The 23,880-nt window shown below is 34.6% G+C and overlaps 1 protein-coding gene across 1 annotated transcript; it reads right to left on the reverse strand.

Annotated features, from left to right (window-relative positions):
- Positions 1-14,475: 14,475 nt before the first annotated feature.
- LOC109193375 lies at positions 14,476-17,606 on the reverse strand. Its single transcript, XM_019344229.1, has 4 exons — positions 17,486-17,606; positions 15,355-17,027; positions 14,967-15,254; positions 14,476-14,862 (listed from the first exon to the last, which is right to left on the reverse strand). Exons 1-4 carry the CDS (start codon positions 17,604-17,606, stop codon positions 14,476-14,478), a joined length of 2,469 nt encoding a protein of 822 aa, XP_019199774.1.
- Positions 17,607-23,880: the final 6,274 nt, after the last annotated feature.

Consider the following 23,880-nt stretch of genomic DNA (forward strand, 5'->3'; position numbering starts at 1 on the left):
TACCTTTACTATTGTTTTAAATATGCATTTACTATTGATAATGTAGAATATTATTATTGAAATATTTTCCTCCAATTTTTAATTTCCATTCCATTTTTAATTAAAATGCAATGATCTGACCATTTCTTTTTTTATTTTAGTCAATTATGGATCATTTTTTATTTGCAATCAATTATTAATATTAATTTCTTTTTATATTTTCAGTCAATTAGTAATATTAGATTCATTTTCAATCAATTATTATTTTTTATTTTCAGTCAATTAGTCAATTATAATATAGATGCAGTGATGTTTTTACCTAATTTCCGTTCCATTTTAATTTGATGAAGTAGAATATTATTAATGAAATATTCTCGTTCCATTTTTAATTTTTTTTTGAATGCTACTGGCTCTATTACATTGTAGTACGTTCCATTTTTAATTTACCTTTACTATTTTTTAAAATATGCCTTTACTATTTGATGATGTAAAAATATTATTATTGAAATATTTCATTTACTTCTCAAAAAAAAAAAAAAAAAAAAGACTTTGGACTACTCAATACTTGTCCACATTGATGGTTTGTAAGAGGAGCAGGAGATTAAAGTGATCGCACATCATTTACAAAGGGAGCCACGGGTGCGCTCCCTTTTGTCTTTTTTTTTTTTTTAATTTTATTTTGTATATCGTTTTGTTTGGATTATTAATAATAATAATAATAATAATAATAATAATATTATTATTATTATTATTATTATTATTATTATTATTATTATTATTATTATTATTATTATTTGATTATTGACAATTTCGTCAAAATTTTAACAATTTCGCTATTTTAACAATTTATCTTTAATCAAAACACCAAAATATTATTTAATAACTCAATAATTTGCTCCAAACTGCTAAAAACTAAAATAACACATACATTTTGGGTTAATCTTTCCCAAACCCCACTAATAATAAATAAATAATAAAAATCTAAAAAAAAAAAAGACAAATCTAAGGTTTCTTAAATAAGAACATTGTTGACTTCTCAATACTTACCATATTGATGGACAAACAATTATGTTTGTACCTCTTATATAGAAGAGCTCAAGAGCTCATCTTTTCAAACATTTTCAATGTGCGATCAAAATGATCCCACATCATTTACAAAGGGAGCCCGTGGCTCCCCTTTGTCTTCTTTTTTTTTTTTTGTTAATTTTAATTTTATTTTGTATATAGTTTTGTTTGGATTATTATTATTATTAGTATTTTCACCCGTGTGATGCACGGAATGGATTTGTTGTAATATATTAAGAATATTTGGATCGATATATAATTATTTAAATTAGAACATCAAATATTATATAGTGCAATTGAAGGTATGGTTTGGATCCTTTGTGTTTTTATGTTATCATTGCTTGAATTTGAGCAAATAATTGCTCAAATTAATAGCGAATGTGTATATGTACGCATGCGGTGTTGTAGCTTTGGAGATTTTATTTATCATTGTTCAGTATTTTTATAAATTAGCCAAATGTGCTCGTAACTTTAGCAACTCAGTTATAAGAATGAATTGATATCCTAATTCATTTGTATGAAAAATATATTTTTTGTCTAGATATATAACAATTTTTCCATTAAAAAAAAAACATAATATCACCGATTGTATTTACACATTATTGAAACATCTTTGTAGACAACATTGGTAATAGCAACACAATCTTGTCCATCTTCGTCTAGAGCTAACACCTTCAGTCCATCAGGATGGGTGACTCGGGTGAAAATATATAATGGTAGAATATATCAGTCAATTAGTGATCCTTTTATATTTTCAGTCAATTAGTAATATCAGATTCATTTTCAGCCAATTATTATTTTTTATTTTCAGTCAATTAGATAATTAGACTATTAGATGCATTGATATTTTTACCTAATTTCCGTTCAATTTTTAATGGATGATGTATAATATTTTTATTGAAATATTTCCGTTATATTTTTAATTTACCTTTATATTGTTTAAACTTTAAAATATGCACTTCCTATTGATGATGTAGAATATTATTGAAATATTTCCGTCTAATTTTTAATTTTTGTTCCTTTTTTAATTAAAATGCAATGATCTTGACAATTTCTTTTTTCATTCTAGTCAATTAGTCAATTACTCAATTAGAAATATTATTGTTACCAATTAAGCTTTATTAATTTTTTTCAATTTAATTAATATTCATATTAATTTGGATGGGAATGTTGAAAAGGGGGATTTTACTTTTTATTAATAGTATAGATAGATTAATTTTATTTTGAAATCATTGGTTCATATATTTGAATTATTTATTTTTTCATTAATTATTCGCATGGTAAACATAAATGATAGTGCAATAAAAAAATTATGATATTTATCAAATTGTATCTTTTTTAAAATATAAAATTTTCATGGGTTGAAAAACTTTTAAAATATTTTTATTTTTAAAATATTTTCTAGCAACCCAAACACTCCATTAATCTCCCATAAAAAACTGATAAAGAAAAATCATTTCATTAAGGAAATTAAAACTAATTAAATTAAATCTAATCATGCTATATTTATTTGTAACTGTATATTAATTTCATTTTGAAAATATTGGTTCACATATTTGAATTATTTATTTTTTCTTTAATTATTCTCATTGTAAACGTAAATGATATTGCAATAATTAATTTATGATATTTATCAAATTGTATCTTTTTTTAAAATATAAAATTTTCTCATGTTTACGGGTTAAATAATATTTTAAAATTATTGTTAAGCATAGTCTGTGTATATACTTTAAGAAAATATTCATTATTGAAAATGAGATATAATTTAAAAACTAAATTATTAATTAGATTACCTAATATAATTGTCCAACTAATTGATTAAATGCTACTATGTATAATTCATATATTTGAAGACTTGTTAAAGCTAAATACCTATTAATTGCCTTAATAATAACTAGTATTTTCACCCGTGCGATGCACGAAATGGAATTGTTGTAATATTAAGAATATTTAAATCGATATATAATTATTTAAGAGTTAATTTCACCAGAGGTCACTTATCTTTCCTGACAATTCCAAATTTAATTCTAGACTATAGTTATTAATTATTATGATTTATACTATGGACCAGGGTCTTCTTTGCATTGTAGACCATGATCGAAAAAAACATTCATATTTTGTATCTATAGTTTACATATCATGTACATGCAGTTGATAGTTTCTGTACATGTAACTATCATATTATGTGTCATCAATTATCAAGGTATATGTTTATATGTACATAAATTATATTGTTAACTGTAGGCACATAATGTGTTAACTGAAGGTACATAATATCAGGGTTCACAATGCAATGTTTGTTTACATGTATAGAAACTGTTAACGGTAAGTACAACATGTGTTAACTGAATGTACATAATTTTTGTTTTGGATTCACAATTCAATATGAATCTTGGTACATAGTATAACAATTGTATTTTCTTCCCCTTTACTTCATGTTCTTCATAACTATGAAACTCTTTTAATGCCTTCCAATTAGAACCTAATCATTATATATTCATATACTATTTTCACCAAATATAATGGAACCCTTAAATTGGCTTAATCCCAAAAAGGCTATGATGCTTTCTTACTTTTAATGTTAAAATTGTGTCTTAAATCTTTTTCTTTAATTTACATTATCAATGCCCATTCTAAAGGTTATGTTGGGCCCTACGATAACAAGCACCAACATTACTAAATTAGACAAAACTAGCATTTTTTATTTTTTTTAAAAATAAAAAGTTAATTCATTAATCATAAACATAAATATTTACAATACAAATCGTTAGAATGACAGTGCATTTTTTACAGTCAGATAAAACTAGCGTATTAATAAGTCAATCTCACTATCCACTTGCTAGACAAGATTTTTATCCCCCCACCCCCACCCCCACCCCCACCCCCACCCAAAAAGTGCAGCTTACATGTCTCTAATCCAATCACTATATTGTGGATCAAGATCCACTTTGATTTAAAACTACGCGGGACATTTCATAACTTTTAGAAGTGGTGCCTTTAGCGATGGGGGATTAGTTATAGCGGTGTTGTTTTGCATATCTGGAGGGAAGGCAAGCTTGACAAAGCACTGGAGTTGGTGGAAGAACCGCCGAAGAAAGCACTAAGAAGAAATGACCATTTTACCCCTCTATTTAACACTTTACAAACTAATGCTTAACGAGAGGACAGATGCTGGAACAAATCTGATAGTGTCCAAATTAAAAGAAGTGAACCAATTTTAAAAAATCACAATAGTCTGAGAACGCTGGAATTAACTCTATAGTTTATAACAGAATGTTGAGTGATGGACTTATTATATTTGTACACCCGAAGCACACATAATATAATGTCATTTGCAGAAAAGGTGGAGACAACAAAGCTTCCACTTTCTCGTTTTTTTTTTTTTTTGACTCCACCGCCCCACTCACCACTCACCAGTCACCAGTCACCAGTCACCACCCAGCTTTCTCGCCCTCTTCCACCGCTCTGCACCAAATTTGTTCAAACGAAAACCCATGTAAATGGAGAAGAAGAAGAGGATGGCGGAGCTGGAATTTCCGGGGACTTATGTATGGTTTGCGATGCGGGTGGCGGAGCTGGAATCTCCACTGTGACGATTTCTTCTCCCACTGCGGGCATGCATAAAGCAGCGATGGAGCTCCTCCGCCGGCGATCTTCGGTTTTTCCGGCGACCAAACCAGAGGTTTAATTTGTGCTAGTCTTTTCTTTTCATTCCATATTTGTTGTTCCTGAGTCTTGACATAGCTGTGTGTTCTTTACACAACTGATTAGATGAACCAAATTAAAAGCAGCAGCAATTTCAGTATCTGATAGATCTTCAATTTTAGGCATTAACACAATATGAATCTTTAAGATTATATTGAACTATCATTGTATTTGCAATTCTTCATCTTACTTAGTTACTTTCATTGAATTTTAGGGAAGTAGTTATTGGGATGAATTTATGCAGTTACTATCTCTCTTGAACTTTCTTTTCCATCTTCTACTAGATGTACAATGGTGGAGGCCAAGAATTCATGTTGCAATTCAGCTACTAATTTTTTGTTGGAACTGAAAATATCTATCGAAAAACTTCATCACAAGAACCTTTTTTCCATATAACCCCAAAGTGCTTCTACAGCGGGTGTACGTTACGTGTGTAATTTCTCCTTTATCATTCCTGTTTTGGTGTTATAATGCCAACGCGAGGATCAAGTTTTACATGTTTATTGCAGCTTGTCAACATTTCAGGAGCTCTAGTAGGTCGTAAAAGCCACATATGTAGGTTGCTCACCTTTTCCGAGTAAGCAACACAACTCAAGAATACATGACAAAACTCCAAGGATAAGATCGGAGCTGAGAGCTGTTCTCCTATCGAGTTTGCAGCTGAATCCAAATACTTGGTTGAAGATGTAAGTGTAAAATAATTTACACAATATTGACTATTTTATTTATAAGTCTCACTAGCTTTAAATTAAATAAGTGTTGTTAGATTTATTACTTTTATGGACCATGTGATTACAAAATAAGTGGCTAGCATGCATTGGTGAATAAAGTCTATGATGAAGCCTTCAAAGAATTATATGTGTGGCTGTGGCTTATTCGAACAGTGGAAAGATAGGAAAGGGGCTACAATTGAGGATCAAATAAAGGGGCTCATGAAGTACTATAAAAGAGCATTGCTCGAATGAAGACATTGCCGATTCGATTATTACAATTTGCAAGAGCCATTCTGATTCACTATGCTATTCATATTTTAATGTGATTTATTATTTAAATTCTTAAGAGTATTTAATCTGTACTACATGATCAGTACGTGGTACTGCTGAAGCAACTTGTGAAGATTGTTCGGGTATTCGTGTGTCAATCCTGGATAGGTGTTAGAAAGAGTGGTAGTGGTAAAGGCTGGAGGTCATCTTCATTTACCTCTTGTAATACTCCTTATGGTGAACATCTATAATGGATTGGGCAGACGTGGGTTGCCCCGCAGACGTAGGAGAAGGAGCTCCGAACTGCGTAATAATTCCTTTGTGTTTTGAATTTACTTTATGCTTTCTGCAGTTATTATTTATACTTGCGTAAACGAGTTTTATTAATTAACGAAACTGGTGCATAACTTAATTAACAAGTAAAAACACATAGCTTCTATATTTCAAGTGTCACGGTGCAATTTCAATTGGTATCAGAGCCTGTAGACTTAAATTATTAGTCTATCGATCTGGCGATTCCGTGCCTCTTGAATTCATATCTTCAGCGGCTTTTATTATTTATCTGTTTATTATTGCTTATTTGTTTGATCTCACGGGGTGTTAAGTGTTACAGAATGGATCGAACTAAAGTCCTTCCCTAGTTGACCAGCGACAACTACGCCTATTAGAAGGCTCGCACTCGTACGCATCTAAAAGCTCAAGGTGAAGCTGTGTGGCTGTCCGTGGTGTCAGGTTGGACACATCCCACTAAACCCAGTTCCAGCACTGACGGAACAGAAGTAGCTAAGCCTGAGACTGAGTGGACTCAAACAGAGATAACCAACGCTGGAAACAATGATAAGGCTTTAGACACAATTTATTCTCTTATGCATGAAAGTCAGTTTTCAATTGTTGCAGGTATTCCTTCAGCTAAAGGTGATTGGGAAGCTCTTGAGTCAACTTACGAAGGAACTACATCGGTAAAACAATCAAAGCTGCAACTGGTCCAGTCAGAATTCGAAGAGCTTCGAATGAATGAGGATGAGACAATCATCGACTTTCACACACGCGTACAAGATCTGGCGAATCGTGCAATGGTCCTTGGTGAACCATTCTCGCAAGCAAAGCTTGTTAAGAAAATTCTGAGATCTTTACCTCCCAGGTTTAGAATGAAAGTCACAGCTATCCAAGAACATGATGGCTGGGAGAATAAAACGGTTACACAGTTAATGGGAAATCTCAAAACCTATGAAATGAAAATTTTAACTGATCACACGAAAACGAAAAAACAAAAAATTGTAGCTTTTGCCGCTGAAGAAAATAATGTTGTATCCGATTCAGACGAAACTAGTGATGATACAGTTGTGTTTTTTACTAAACAGTTTTCCAAAATTCTGAAACAGGTATCCAAAAATACACGCAACAGAAATTCACAAAGAGGAGCAACATCGTCCAAAGCTGGCCTAGGACAGGTTCGTCAAACTTCAAACAGTCTGTCTCACGTCCAGGACAGTCCAAAGAAAAATCTAACAATAAAGGAATCAAGTGTTATGAATGTGAAGGCTTTGGACATGTACAAGCAGAGTATGCCACCTACCTCAGACGCAAAAAGTCTATGTCAGCCATCACCTGGAGTGACGACGAGCTTGAAGTTGAAACAACTGGATCTGATGTCGAAGAAATCTCGGGTAACTTTGTAGCATTTACTGCACGTGTCGCTGGCTGTTCGGAATCTGTTGAAGGAGCTGACTCAGAGAATGGTGAATATGTCTCCGCGGAAGACTTAGAACTAAATGCTTTATCTTTTGAAGTTGAGTTTAATAAGTTGTATCCCAAATGGGAAGCCCTACAAAAAGTAAATTGTAAACTAGCTAGTGAGATAGAGATTGTAACAAATGCTAGTAAAGTATATCAAACTCAAATAGCTGATAGGAATGTACTGCTTAAAAAAGCAGACGACCGAGAAGAAAAATTACAAAACGAAGTACAGTCTGGGAATGTACTGCTTAAGGAGAACAGAAACTACAACAAGAAGTACAGACTTTGAAGCAGGAGCTAAGCACCTACAAATGACAAATCCAAATGATGGACACCACTTCAACACTTGATAAAATCCTTGATTCCGGAAGAAAAACTTCTGCAAAATTTGGTTTGGGCTTCACCGGAAGCAACTCAAAAGATAAAACGGTATTTGTCAAAGCATCTGGACCTGATCCAGAGGACGTCCCTGAATCCAGCTCAATGAAACACTCCTATGGTAAAGTAAGCACAAATAAGCTCCATTATAAACTATATAATCCTGTTTGCCACTATTGCAGGTTACGCGGTCATACCAGGCCTGAATGCTACTATTTCTACAAGGATCAAAGAATCGAGAAGTTCAGGCACAAGAACATACAACCTTTCACAAAACAAATTTGGGTTAAAAAGACTGATTATATATCGTTTGTTTCGTTTCACTCTAAAAGTGCAGGAAGAGAAGAGAACCTTTGGTGATGGTGTCAAAGGTCAGGTGACTGGCGTAGGCAATCTTACTGTCTAATTTCCTCGCGCAGGTAAATTTTTTTTCTTTCATTTTATTTTTTTAACAGTTATTTTTTTTTTCTACGTGAGTGTTAATGCAGGTATAACAGGGTGGTTCGGCCATTGTTCACATCCTCAGATGTTCGTTTTTTTTTTTTTTTTTTTTTTTTTTTTTTATATACTCCTATCTTTTTTTTTTTTTTTTTTTTTTAAATTTTTTTTTTTGTGTGTTACATATAGAAGACTAATTCAAGACAAACACATATTCTCTCTCCTACTCCTACTCAATAGCCTACATTATCACCTAAGCCTTTTACCCATCCTATCACTACACGGATTTTTAGAAGACATCCCCTCACAATTAATTTTTTTTGTCTCTTCCCTTGCCTCTACTACGCCTAAGCCGAGATCATCATCTTCCCCATCTCTCTCAATCCATCCGTTTCCACCATTGTTGCTTCTTGAAACCTTCTCAAATGGAAAATCCATTTCTCATCTTTGTTTCACCTTCTGAAAGGCACACGCTTTTCATCAAATCATAGATGCCGAATCTCCTATTTCAACAGAAGCTACCGATCGAGTTCTTGCCACCATCAAGCAACATTATTCCCTTCTAGAAGGACTCACAGACAAGGAAAAACGACAACTGCTTGCACTTGCCCGCCACATCTCCGCCGCACCATTCCCCATTCCGGCCGAGACATCAGCCGCGACTATTGTACCGGAGCCACTACCAGCGATAGTCTCTCTATCTCTATCTAACCCTGTGGTATCTCCCTTGTCTCTCTCTCCTCTAGAACATGCTTTGTCTACTTCTCAAAAAATTGATTCCAATGTCTCCTTACCTGAGCAATTTGTATCTACTGTGCCTAGTAGTTCCATAAATGTGTGTTCTTTTCCTTTACCTAATGACCCTTATGATCTGGCCTCTCACTTATTGTCTGGCAGTTCCACACCTTTGGTTGCTTTCTCTGATTTTGTGAGTTCACTGCCGTCGAATTTCTCCATTAGAAATATTGCACAACATTTATCTGGTCCTGTTTTAACTATGTCATGCTCTGCCTTCTCTATACCCATACACATTCCTGCCTCACTGTCCAAAGCTGAACATGCAACTCTGTCCCACTTATTACTGTACCTCTGTCTAAAACATTCCGAAAGGGAAAGGAGAAACTGTATGTTTCAGGTACTGCAAAAAGGAGGAAGGTTTCTCATTTAGATGATATGGAAACTCAATCTGACCGTAAGCATCAAAGGAGGGGTTCCACTCTTCCACCCAGACTCACTCAGTCACGAGCCCTCACTGAATCACCAACTGTACTAGTTCCATCCAGCTCAAAATCAAAGGGGTCCCGCAAAACTTACGAAGGAAGAAGACTTTAACGAAGAACAATTCCTTAGTACTTTGAAGGCTACAAACACTCAGGAAGTTGGTACACACTCTAACACCCCTCCTTTAATTGGTATTACCTCAATACCCGAGTTTGAGAATCCTAATGTGTTACAATTTTTTACTGGCAATCTTCTTTTGCAGTCTTCGTTTGCCGTTTATATTTTTTCTCTGTTTTAAATGTGCCTAAGATGAATTGCGTCTTTTATTTTATGTGAGTGGCTTTAAAATTGAACATGAATTATTCATTCCCACTTTTACATGTGTGTATCTCTGAATTTATTCACACATCAGGTACATTTGATCATTCTGGATTCATTCTCTTTACTTGTTCGTTTAATTTTTATCTTAAAAGTGTTCGTTTAATTCGCTTGGGTTACTCTTTATGTTTGGTTATTAGCTATTTCTGTGTTTTCACTACATGTCCTTTTTACATTTAATTTGTCTGGGTTACTCTTTAAAGTGCTCGTTTAATTTGCATGGATTAAAGTGTTCCTTTTTATTTGTTTAATTTGGTGCAATTTGATTAATGTGTTTATTCTCTTGTGTTACTTTATGTTTATGTAATTGTGGTTTGTTTGGTCCGGTCATGACTGTATTTGTGTTTATTCATGTGTTTCCCGCGGTATTTGTGCCTCAATTGTTTATTTGTGTGTTTTCCGTGATATCTGGTCTGAATCTGTGCCTAAATTTGGTTCATATGTGTCTGTGTCTGAATTTGATTTATTTTGAATCTTTGGCTTGCTTTACATGAATGTGCTTACTGTTTTATTTGCTAATCTGTTTGACTTCAATTGAGAATTGAAAATTCCTGATTTTTTTATGTGTTTTGCTGAGTTGTTTGCAAGTTGCGTGTGCATAGCTCTAGGGCTCTCGTTTTTTTTTTTAAATCTTCTGCAGGTTCAAACAAAGCAAATAACTTTTTATGGAGTCCCAATTACAGCTTCAAGCTAATGTGAAATTCTTGGCAAAGGAAACAATCACGATGTACATTTGGAGGGGGAGTTCTTCTTAATCTCTTATGAACAAATTCAAATTGTGTATTTATTGGGTATTTTCGGTTATATTGGATTTCTTGGGTATATATGGATTCTCTTACTGGACTCTATCAGTTTTTGGATTATCTCGTTGGGTTATCGTTTTATTTGGCTTATTAAAATCTCTGGGATCTCATTTTATAATCATCACCTTATTTGGATTCTTCTTGGATTATCTACTTGATGAGATTATTTATGAAGAATATTTTGGATGGGATTGCTTATAAGGCTTTATCTTCTTGGTGTATGATATCTGATACTGATGATGCTGATGACGGCTCAGTTTTGGGCACCCCGTTTGTAGGGTAAATCTAGTCCACTATTATGATGTTCACCTTCCTTTGTCATTTATTTGGCAAAAAGGGGGAGTTTAGGAGTAAGGGGGAGTATTATGATAACTTTAGAGCATTTTGGACACTTTTGGATTTTTTTGAAGTATTGGATGATTATGGAATTGTTTGGTAGTGATTATTGACAGTGATTATATTTTTGTTTGGAAGTTGTTATGATTAGTCATTATGGAAATAATAGGATTATATTAGTTAGGGGGAGTAGTAGTGTTTGGTGCTCCTAACTAATTGAATGGATATTTCGGGTTATGCTTCTCAAGATTATTTATGATGTGGTTTGCTATGAGCTCCTAACTACTAATTGAATGGATATTTCGGGTTATGCTTCTCAAGATTATTTATGAAGTGGTTTGCTATGAATTCAATGCCTCTGTGTGTGATCCAAAAATTGAAGATCTCTAATCAGGTACTTTATTCACAAATGGTCCAAAAAAAACTTCTATAAAGTCAAAACATATCACTTGCGTAAACGAGTTTAATTAATTAACGAAACTGGTGCATAACTTAATTAACAAGTAAAAACACATAGCTTCTATATTTCAAGTGTCACGGTGCAATTTCAGAAGAGATGGCTAAGATGAATGTCGACTCTGCCTCAAAGCTCATTTTGTGATATTTAGTTGACATTTCCAGAAAATTGTTTTAGTTTTTCTACAGCTCCTCAACAAGCACTTAAGGATCGGAGGATTATTAAACTTACTTTATGGGATTTTCATATGTATAGCTATGTGCTAATTCATTTTTCCATTGTAAACCTAAGCAAGAAAACCAAAAACAACTATAGAAAAAGGGACCAGAAATGAGAAGAAAGCTAGGAGCAAAGAAGATGCTATTCTTGTTCCCTATATCCCACATCGAAACAAAACGGAAGCAGGAGTTCAACAGCGCCTAATAAAAAGGGGCTCAGGAACAACAAAGAACATACTTACCTGGACGGAGTCAATGAGCGATCATCAAGGCTCATGGCTTAGGCTAGTGACCTTCATTGCACTTTGGAGGTGCATTAGGCTAAGGACTACCTAATAGGTGGAGCCTACGTCATAATTTGTGGCAGCGGGGGCTTGCGTTCGCGCAGCTCCTATCCAAATCTTGTTTAATATTTTATTTTATAGAATAGTTATTTGGTTAATAATTATTAAATTTAATCTAAAAACATAATAAATTTTAGTTAAAGTTATATCCTTCATTTATGTCCATGTTTTTAATGTCAATCATTTTGTACATTGTGCTTTTAGAGTTGTACAATATAATTTTTTTGGACAAAAATTCCCCAAACTTCCGTATCTTTTTCTATTATTGTTACCATGCATATGCATCAACCATATATTTTCTTATATTCTTTAATGATAATAATATTTGTAGACATTATATATTTGATTATTATAATAAATAAATTTGATTTCATATAGATTTTAATTAGAAGGGATTTGTTAGTTATTTTTAAAAAATATAAATATTGGGCATATATTTTTGCGCATCGCAAATAGAAAAGACTAGTATGTTAATAGTGTTTGGTTAGGTTGAAGAATAAAAATATACACAAATAAACATTTGAAACACAAAATTATGGTAATTTATATCGTGCTCCAGGGTGCACATTGTATTGTGCGCCCTGGTGCAAAACGACGTCGTTTTGCACTTTTTTTTTTAAAAAAAAAATTCGTTTTTTCCGTGTTTGCTGTTAATTTGTTAAAAAAAATTCACGTTTTGAAAATGTACATAATTATATACTAAAATGTACATAATTGTATAACAGAATACACATAAATTTTTAGTTGTTAAAAAAATCGCGTGTTCGAATGTACATAATTGTATAAAAAATGTACATAGTTGTATAAAATAATGTACATAATTGTATACCAGAATATACATAATTGTATAACATAATTATATAACATAATACACCTACACTCTATTGCGTGGACTCCCCACACAACTTAACAAAACGACGTCATTTTCGGAGGCGCGAGGCGCACAGTGCTATGTGCACCGTGGTGCAGGGTATAATGATTACAAAATTATCCACTTGATTTAGCAAATAGAGATTAGCCTAATTGTAAAGAAATGTATGAACTGTCTATTATTCTCTGTTGTCCATTTGAGAAGATGTACACCCCTATATATACAAACTATAAGATACAGAGAAAGGAAATAGAATCAATAAGAATAATAATAATGAAACCAAGATTACAAGAGAAAATATTTGCTAGAAGAATTATGTGATTTCTTGTGATTTCTGTGATTTCTTTCCTTAACACCCCCCTCCTCAAGTTGGAGCATGTAACAGAGAGATGCCCAACTTGGGAATAAGAGACTCCATGGGTGTCTTTCCCAACGCCTTTGTATGAATATCAGCCAACTATTGTGTCGTAGACACATGCTCCGTTTGTATCACACCTTGTAATAGCTCATCATGAACAAAGTGACAATCAACCTCGATGTGCTTTGTTCGTTCATGAAAGACTGGATTCGCTGCAATGTGAAGAGCAGCGGTACTGTCACAACGAATGTGCATAGGAGCCGTATGGTGTATCCCAAGAGAATGAAGAAGACCTTTTAACCACTTCAATTCACATGTCACTGCGGCCAAAGCTTGGTATTCAGCTTCGGCTGAGGAGCGTGCAACTGTGGTTTGTTTCTTTGTTTTCCAAGAGATGGGAGAATCGCCTAGCTGAACGAACCATCCGGTTAACGATCGTCAAGTCAAAGGGCAAGCTGCCCAATCTGAATCGCACCAGCCAGTTAATTGTAGAGTATTTTTAGCGAATAGAAAAATACCTTGACCGGGACTTCCTTTTAGATAGCACACTACTCCAAGTGGTGCTTTCCAATGATCATCACGGGGATCCTTCATGAATTGAGCTAGAGTATGGACAGCATAGGCTAACTCTCGCCGGGTGATTGACAAATAAACTAGACGCCCCACTAGGCGACGGTATGGTTTGGGATCATCGAGAAGTGGGGCTTCAGATAAAGCAAGACGATGATTGGGTTCCATAGGAGTACCCAGTGGTCGAGCACCTAGTAGACCTGTCTCAGAAATGATATCAAGGGCATATTTTCTTTGACACAAGAAAATACCAGAAGAATTCCGAGCTACCACTATACCAAGAAAATATTTTAAAGTACCAAGATCCTTCATATGAAAACAAGAGGTCAAGTAGGATTTAAACTTGGCAATCATAACTGTGTTATCTCCCGAAATAACAAGATCATCAACATACACCAAAACATGTACCACACCATGATCACTGTGCAACGAGAACAGCGAATAATCAGATGTGGAATGTGTGAAACCATACCTTTTCAGAGCACCTGACAATTTTGCAAACCAGCACCGTGGGGCTTGTCTTAGCCCATAAAGAGACTTCTTGAGTTTGCCCACCACGTTGGACTGTGACGGTGCGAACCCTGGTGGAAGCCTCATGTAAACTTCCTCATCTAAGTCGCAATGAAGGAACGCATTATGTACGTCCATTTGATGTAGCTCCCATGAACGTGTTGCAGCCACAGCAAAAAAGAGTGCGAATAGTCGTTAACTTTACTACCGGGGCAAAGGTCTCATTGTAGTCAAGACCCTCAACCTGATGATTGCCGAATATCACCAGTCGTGCCTTGTAGCGCTCAATGCTCCCATCAGATTTTCTTTTTATTTTGTAAACCCACTTACTCCCAAGTGGCTTCTTGTGTCTGGGAGCAGGTACAAGTGTCCATGTGTCGTTCTTCTCCAAAGCATCAATTTTCGCACGCATAGCCTTCCTCCATGGTTCACACTGAATTGCTTGACGAAAATTTATGGGCTCTACTTCGGTATCAAGAGAAGCAAGATAACATTTATGAGTCAAGGAAAACTTGTCATACCCAATATAGGTAGTGATAGGATACTTGCACAATGTGTCAGGTGCTCCAATGACTGTGTATGTTACATAATCTGGAAGGTGAACACTAGGAGTACGCGTTCGCCGTCCTCGACCCTGTGCATCGGATAAACTAGAACAGGGACTGGAACCTCCGGGGTTGCCATCCCATCTCTGCCGGCAGCAGTTCCGCCCACCTCCGAGACTGCCACCTCGTCTCTGCCGGTAGTAGTACCGCCCATGGGCAAGTCGTTGGTCTGGGTGGCTGGTTCGACGGGTGTCCTGGCACCGGCGACAGGCCAAACACTATCCACGCACTCCTCCTCCTCTTCGGGGATAAGGTTGTCCTGGCTAGGCGGTGGCGACTCCGAGTCTTCTTCTGTTTCCTGCGAAAAGGGGAACACATTCTCCGAGAAAATAACAACTCGTGAAACAATAATTTTCCCTGTGTTTGGACAATAAACACGCCACCCTTTCCAGGAATACTCCGTTCAGCAAATTTGTCTCCATATTGCTTCTGATTATGCACAAAACATCTACAACCAAAAGCACGAATGTGAGATAAAGGTGGAGCCCGTCCATAAATTTTATCAAACGGAGCAACCCCCCTAGCAAAGAAGAAGGTGTCCGGTTGATGAGATATGCCGCTGTTTGAACACACTCGCCCCAGAACTTTATAGGTAGAGAAGCCTGAAATCGGAGTGCCCGCGCCACATTGAGGATGTGACGATGTTTTCGTTCAACCCTTCCATTTTGTTGAGGCGTGGAAACACAAGATGTTTCATATATGATGCCTTGTGTACGGAAGTATTCTTTCAACCCTTCAAACTCTGTCCCATTATCACTCCGAACACACTTGACATATTTTTCAAATTGACGGGTCACCATAGCACAAAATTGTTGGAAAATAGGGACCACATCGCGTTTTGACTGCAACAAATATACCCAAACTCCGCGAGAATGATCATCGACGATTGTCAAAAAAAAAAATGTAGACCCATTTAGACTTGGTATTTTATACGGCCCCCATAAATCACAATGCACCGTGTCAAAAATGCCACTAGAATACTGAATGCTAATAGGAAAGCTAGCACGTAATTGTTTAGCACGTACACAAATCTCACAACAATTATTAGCTAAACAACTGTTCTTAATAGAGACTGCTAAAGGGACAAAAGAAAAAACACGAGATGAGGGGTGTCCAAGACGTTTATGCCATAAATCAAAACTATGCTCCTTAACTGCATTAAACGCTTTTTGTTTTCCATCTTGGTTGAAGTAGTAAAGTCCTTCTCTATATTCACCCACACCAATCGCTGTCTTTAGGTCCTGTAATACACAAGATTTGTCTGTAAAACGTGCTTCACATTTCGAGTCCTTCGTCATTTGGGAAACAGATATCAAATTGCAACTTAGAACAGGAACAAATAAAACATTTATCAAAATCAAATTGTCCGTCAAACAGACCGTTCCTGATTTCACTGATATAACCCGGTTTCCATCTGGCAAACCAATGGTACAAGGGTCTGTTTGCTGAATATTACTCAATAAATTAATATTCTCTGTCATGTGATTTGATGCCCATGTATCAATAATCCAGCGAGGTAAAGGAATACTTGACAACGATTCATTCAAAGTTGACCTTGTTGGAGACAACGACAAGGCATGACGAACTGTATTCCACTGCTCGGGAGTAAGGTTGTCGAAGTCCGGAAAAGCGGTGAGTGACGCGTCGGCGGTTGCAGCATGTGCTGTCACCTGTCCGCCGGGATGTTGTCCGGGTATACCGCGACCGTCATTCCTGCCGGCTCTCCCACCGCCGCGGTTGCTGCCACGGCCACCACGTCCCCCGTTTCGACCACCAAACCATCCTTCTGGATAGCCAATCAGCTTAAAGCATGTGTCAATAGTATGGCCAGGCTTCTTGCAGTTGGTGCATGTAATCTCCTTGATAGTTGCAAACATCGCAGCATCACTGGTGCCTCCTTTAGTACCATGGACTGTGACACGAGCCGTCTCTTCCTGGACCAAGATATTATAAACCCGACTCACAGTAGGTAGGGATTCAAGAGACAGGAGCTGTGAGCGAATAGAACCATACCCCCCTTCGTCTAAGCCCATCAAAAATTGATGAACACGCTCTTCTTCACGTTTTTTGTCTAAAGCGTCAATTTGGCAAGTGCAATTTTTTCACACAGAAGTAGGATAACGATCCACATCAACAAGATTGTCGTCCCACAATTTCTTCATTTTACCATAGTAGGCCATTATGGTGAGACCCCTCTGTTTGACCTCCGTCAACTCGCGCTTAAGTTGTTGAACCCGTGGCCCATTAATTACAGAAAAAAACGAGCCTTCAAATCATCCCAAAGAGTATATGCAAGTTCAACATGAGAGATCGTGGAACGCAACGTTGGTTCAATCGTGTTACGTATCCAGGATACCAACAATGAACGGTTCGTCCACCAATCATCCACATCATCAGAAGTCGGTACAGGTAAGGGTATAGACCCGTCAACGAATCCGAACTTCTTTCAGGCACGAAGAGCAAGTCTCATAGATTTAGACCACTCATCGTAATTATCTCCTTTCAAAACAACTTGGGTTAGAAGCATACCCGGGTTATCGCTGGGAGAAAGATCGTATGGAGAGATACGACGACGACGTACCATCGTGACATCGTCGTCGTTGTTGCTAGCGTCCCTCTTGTCAGCGTCGACGACCTCCGTGTCTGTCATGGCGGCAGCGGCACACGACAGGAACAATGCAAGGAGAGGGCGTGGATAAAGAACCTGGGAATGATACCATGTAAAGAAATGTATGAACTGTCTATTATTCTCTGTTGTCCATTACAGAAGATGTACACCCCTATATATACAAACTATAAGATACAGAGAAAGGAAATAGAATCAATAAGAATAATAATAATAATAATGAAACCAAGATTACAAGAGAAAATATTTGCTAGAAGAATTATGTGATTTCTTGTGATTTCTGTGATTTCTTTCCTTAACACTAATACTAAGGTTCTTCAGAATAAATAATTATTGTTATTGTTATTATAATAGAATACATAGTATATAATAATTGTTATTATTATTGTGTATTATACTAATAAGAGCCAAAAGAAGTTAGGTCTATAATGTGTAGAAAAAATGTCCATCAAATTATTAAATCAAATGAATGGTTCAGATTGTTCAGATTTTAATCTTTCATTGATATTCTCAAATTTATCTTTAATTATATGATTTCAATATATAAGAAAGGTCCTAGGTTCGAATCTCATCACAATCAAAATTCTATTAAAACTTATATGCTCCATTAACTTACTCATTGGTTTCAATAAGAAAGGTCTTAGGTGAACATATCCCAATGAAAGTTAGCATAATTAGAACTATATTTTACTCTTATTAAATTAATTATTAAATTAAATAATTTAGTAGCTACAACAAAAAATAATACATATGCATTTCTTTAATTTAGAATTATGTGTCTACAATGTATTTATTCAAAAAATAAATTATTCATTATCAATAAATTAAATAAGAGAAATAATTTCATTAGTTATATTGTCTTTATTTTTCTCCAATGTAAAAATTCTTTACATTCAAATTCATCAATTGATTATATTCTCTGCATTGTCACTACAATGTCTTTATTCAAAAATAAATAAATAAATTCTTCATTATCAATAAATTAATTAAAAGAAATAATTTCGTTAGTTATATTGTCTTTATTTTTCTCCAATGTAAAATTCTTTACAATCAAATTCATTAATTGATTATATTGAATACATTGTCTATTATCTTTTTTTGTACACTAGTTTTTAATTAAATATCAAAGTTATAATACAAAATAATGCTATATATTTATTTACCAATTATTTTATTAATACCATGAAAAAATAAAAAAAATATAATTAAGTCAATCATATTAACTACTTAATTGAGGGGGATTTGTTGACAAAGAGAGTATTCAAATCACACAATAAATTGATGTGAAAACTACGTCGCAATGTCCTTGTTTGGCCATCAGCAGTTTAAAAAATTTAGATGTTTAGATTAACATGTAAAATGTCCAAAAACAACTTAATTAAAAGTCTGTTTAATATGTAGTTTAATAAAAATGTTTCAAAGTAAGTATTGCTTTGAGCCTGTTTAAAGCCTACATGTTAAGGTTTTTTAAAAATTTTGATAAGTATTTTAAAATAATTTAAGAAATATACCTAATACAAAACTAATAATATATAACTACACAAATATATCACCACAATGCAAACATAATAGCATTAAAAACTCATTTGTATTATATTATTTCTATTTCATAAATAGTTAACAATCAACTTACTTAATTAATTCGCAACACATCATTAAATATTATAATAGTAAGAACAATTAGTAAATAATTAAACAATGATTAATAGCAATGTTTATAGTTGAATCAGAATTTAGAATGAGACTTTAGAGGTTAAGGTCGGTAGTGTTAGAGTTTGGAAATTATATATACTTGGGGTTAGAGTTAATACCCATTTTGGTCCCTCGACTATTATGTAATGCGTAATTTATTCTCATACTATTAAAAGTACCCAATATATTCATCTAACTTGTAAAATCATACCCAATTTAATCCTCTGATACGATTGTCATCCATCCACCGTTATAGAGATGGGCAAAAATGTTCTTTTATCTAATAGTCGAGAGACCTAAATGGGTATTAACTATTATTATCTAATAGTCGAGGGACCAAAATGGATACTATTACTATTACTATTACTATTACTATTACTATTACTATTACTATTACTATTACTATTACTATTACTATTACTATTACTATTACTATTACTATTATATTACTATTACTATTACTATTACTATTACTATTACTATTACTATTACTATTACTATTACTATTACTATTACTATTACTATTACTATTACTATTACTATTACTATTACTATTACTATTACTATTACTATTACTATTACTATTACTATTACTATTACTATTACTATTACTATTACTATTACTATTACTATTACTATTACTATTACTATTACTATTACTATTACTATTACTATTACTATTACTATTACTATTACTATTACTATTACTATTACTATTACTATTACTATTACTATTACTATTACTATTACTATTACTATTACTATTACTATTACTATTACTATTACTATTACTATTACTATTACTATTACTATTACTATTACTATTACTATTACTATTTACTATTACTATTACTATTACTATTACTATTACTATTACTATTACTATTACTATTACTATTACTATTACTATTACTATTACTATTACTATTACTATTACTATTACTATTACTATTACTATTACTATTACTATTACTATTACTATTACTATTACTATTACTATTACTATTACTATTGGTATTGTATTGTATTATGTATTGTATTGGTATTGGTATTTATTTATTGGTATTGGTATTGTATTTATTGTATTGGTATTGGTATTGGTATTGGTATTGTATTGGTATTGGTATTGGTATTGTATTGGTATTGGTATTGGTATTGGTATTGGTATTGGTATTGGTATTGGTATTGGTATTGGTATTGGTATTGGTATTGGTATTGGTATTGGTATTGGTATTGGTATTGGTATTGGTATTGGTATTGGTATTGGTATTGGTATTGGTATTGGTATTGGTATTGGTATTGGTATTGGTATTGGTATTGGTATTGGTATTGGTATTGGTATTGGTATTGTATTGGTATTGGTATTGGTATTGGTATTGGTATTGGTATTGGTATTGGTATTGGTATTGGTATTGGTATTGGTATTGGTATTGGTATTGGTATTGGTATTGGTATTGGTATTGGTATTGGTATTGGTATTGGTATTGTATTGGTATTGGTATTGGTATTGTATTGGTATTGGTATTGTATTGGTATTGGTATTGGTATTGGTATTTATTGTATTGTATTGGTATTGGTATTGGTATTGTATTGGTATTGGTATTGGTATTGGTATTGGTATTGGTATTGGTATTGTATTGTATTGGTATTGTATTGGTATTGGTATTGGTATTGGTATTGGTATTGGTATTGGTATTGGTATTGGTATTGGTATTGGTATTGGTATTGGTATTTTGGTATTGGTATTGGTATTGGTATTGGTATTGGTATTGGTATTGGTATTGGTATTGGTATTGGTATTGGTATTGGTATTGGTATTGGTATTGGTTATTGGTATTGGTATTGGTATTGTTATTGTTATTGTTATTGTTATTGTTATTGTTATTGTTATTGTTATTGTTATTGTTATTGTTATTATTATTATTATTATTATTATTATTATTATTATTTGGGACAATGTCTCCTGCCACAATAGGGCATTTCTATTTGCACCACCCTATTTGATATTTGCACCACATTTTAATAGGTGTGATAGCTTTATAGGTGCTGTAAATAGAAAATTTCTATTTGCACCACCTTCATTAAATTTATTCAAACATTATATTTAAAAATATAATATTTATTATTTATTTTTATTTAAAATCCAAATTAAAAAAAAAAAAAAAACCTTCCTCGCCTTCTGAGAAGGCAACCCCTCAGGTTTTTATGTTTTTTAATGTTTTAATTAATTAATTTTTTTAATTAAAAAATTATTAATTGCATCTCGTAAATCACATTTGACCAAGGCGGTGCAAATAACAATATGAACACCCCTATGATTAGGAAACAATGTTTGTATTGAATGAATAAACACGGTAAAACTACAAAGATATATATACACACAGTCTAGCAGGAAAATAGAAAACAACCCCAAAGACTTCTAACTAAACATTTATTTCTTACTACTCAATACCCCCCCCCCCCCAAGTTGACGGGGGACAAGGGACCACGCCCAGCTTGCAACGAAGATCACTAAAGTGCGAGGAAGCTAGTAGCTTAGTGGATATGTCGGCGAGTTGGTCGCGAGTGGAGACAAAATTGACTTTGAGGCCGCCAGACGCTACTTTGTCACGAACAAAATGATAGTCCACTTCTACATTTTTGGTCTGTGCATGAAAGACCAGATTAGCGCACCAAAGAATGAGAATAGTTGGCGGTTGTAGGCCGAGTTCACGTAACAGTGATTGAACCCATGTAACTTCTGCCGCCGCATCAGCGACGGCCTTGTATTCGGCTTCGGTGGAGGAGCGGGCCACGGTGCGCTGTTTCCTGGTAACAAAGGACGCTAGGTGTTGACAAGGGTTTGCAAGACTCCATGCCTGCTTTTCGCAAAAGTTCAGTAACATAGCGTTGTTGAGATAACATTAAGGCATCTTGTGTATATGTTGCTTCAATCCCTAAGAATAAACGAGGCATGTCTAGATCCCGAATCTGAAATGTCGTAGCCAACTGTTGCATGACACCGTCGACCATGCTCAGGTTATTGCCCATCAAAATGATGTCGTCAACCTAGACCAATACAGGCACGGACCTGTCCAGAATCAAAGATAAACAAGCACACATCTATCTTCGAGGGGCGAAAACCCACGCGAAGCAAGAAATCATGTAATCTTTTAAACCATGCACGTGTGGCCTGCTTTAGGCCGTACAAAGAGCGTTGTAGTTTACACACATAATCAGGATATCAGGCCATACAACGTACTGCATATTTTATCTTTACTATTATTGTCTCGATTATTATTTTTAGTCTGGTTTTTAGTCTGTTCTGGTCTTTGTCTGTTATGGTCTTCCTTTTGTTTAGAATTATAGGCTTATAACTATTACTTAGGAGAAATAATTTATTATGACTTGTTATAGTTCAGTTGAGTTTTTTGAGGTCTTTTCTATGTATTTAAGCTGCTTGTCTATGCAGTTTTCACAATAGAAAAATAAACACTGATTTTATCTTCTTTACTCCTGTAAACATTTACGTATAAATATATATCTTGTTTCATGGTATTAAGAGCCCAGGTTTGACTTCGTCACTCAGTAAAAATGAATGGCAGTAGTATTTTTATTGATAAGCTTACTAGTGATAACTTAGTTATTGGAGGCAATGCATGGAAGCTTATCTACAAGGGCAGGATTTGTGGGAGCTTGTCTCTGGTGAGGAGGTAATTCCAGCAGATACGCTACAGAATGCCGAGTTACGACGGAAGTGGAAGATTAAGTGTGGCAAAGCTTTGTTTGCTTTGCGGACGTCTGTCGATAAGGATTACATTGAGCATTTTCGTGGCAAAGGGTCTCCTAAAGAAGTGTGGGAGACATTTGAGAAGTTGTTCGCCCGTAAGAACACGATGAGGCTCCAATATTTGGAGAACGAACTTGCTGGGATGGTCCAAGGTAATCTTTCCATTCCAGATTATTTTGTGAAAGTCAAATCTTTGTGTTCTGAAATTTCAGAATTGGATGAAGATGAGCCAATTAGTGACGCTCGTTTGCGGCATTGTCTTATTCGTGGACTGCGTAAGGAGTTCATGCCGTTTATCTCTTCGATACAAGGTTGGGCGACACAACCTTTTATCGTTGTGCTTGAGAATCTCATTGCCAACCAGGAAGCTTTGGTGGCTCAGATGATTGGTGATAGTAGCAGTCATTCCCTTAAGTGGAAAATGTTCTTTATACAAAAGACAAAACGAAGGGCAATTCTTCTTCAAAACAACCTTCTAGTGATAACAAGCAGGCTAAAACAAAAGGGCAATCCAAAGGCACCAACAAAAGTTGCTATAGGTGTGGAAAACAGGGACACCTAAAGCGTAATTGTCGCGTGAGAGTGGTGTGCAGTCGGTGTGGGAAATCAGGTCATATTTAGCAAAATTGTCGTGTGAACCTCGCAGGGGTGAATGTGGCACATGAACCTGCCAAGCTTGAGCAACCTGAGTGGGAGCATTGTTTGTCTGTTGAAGCTATTGATCAACCTGTTATTCTAAGCTCAGTTGAGCAACGAGGTAATACTGCTTCTATAAATTATAGTACAGATTGAATTATTGATTCAAGTTGCTCTCACCATGCAACTGCAAATGTCTCC

The sequence above is a fragment of the Ipomoea nil genome, unplaced genomic scaffold (assembly GCF_001879475.1).
Source record: "Ipomoea nil cultivar Tokyo-kokei standard unplaced genomic scaffold, Asagao_1.1 scaffold1869, whole genome shotgun sequence".
Taxonomy (NCBI): Eukaryota; Viridiplantae; Streptophyta; class Magnoliopsida; order Solanales; family Convolvulaceae; genus Ipomoea; species Ipomoea nil.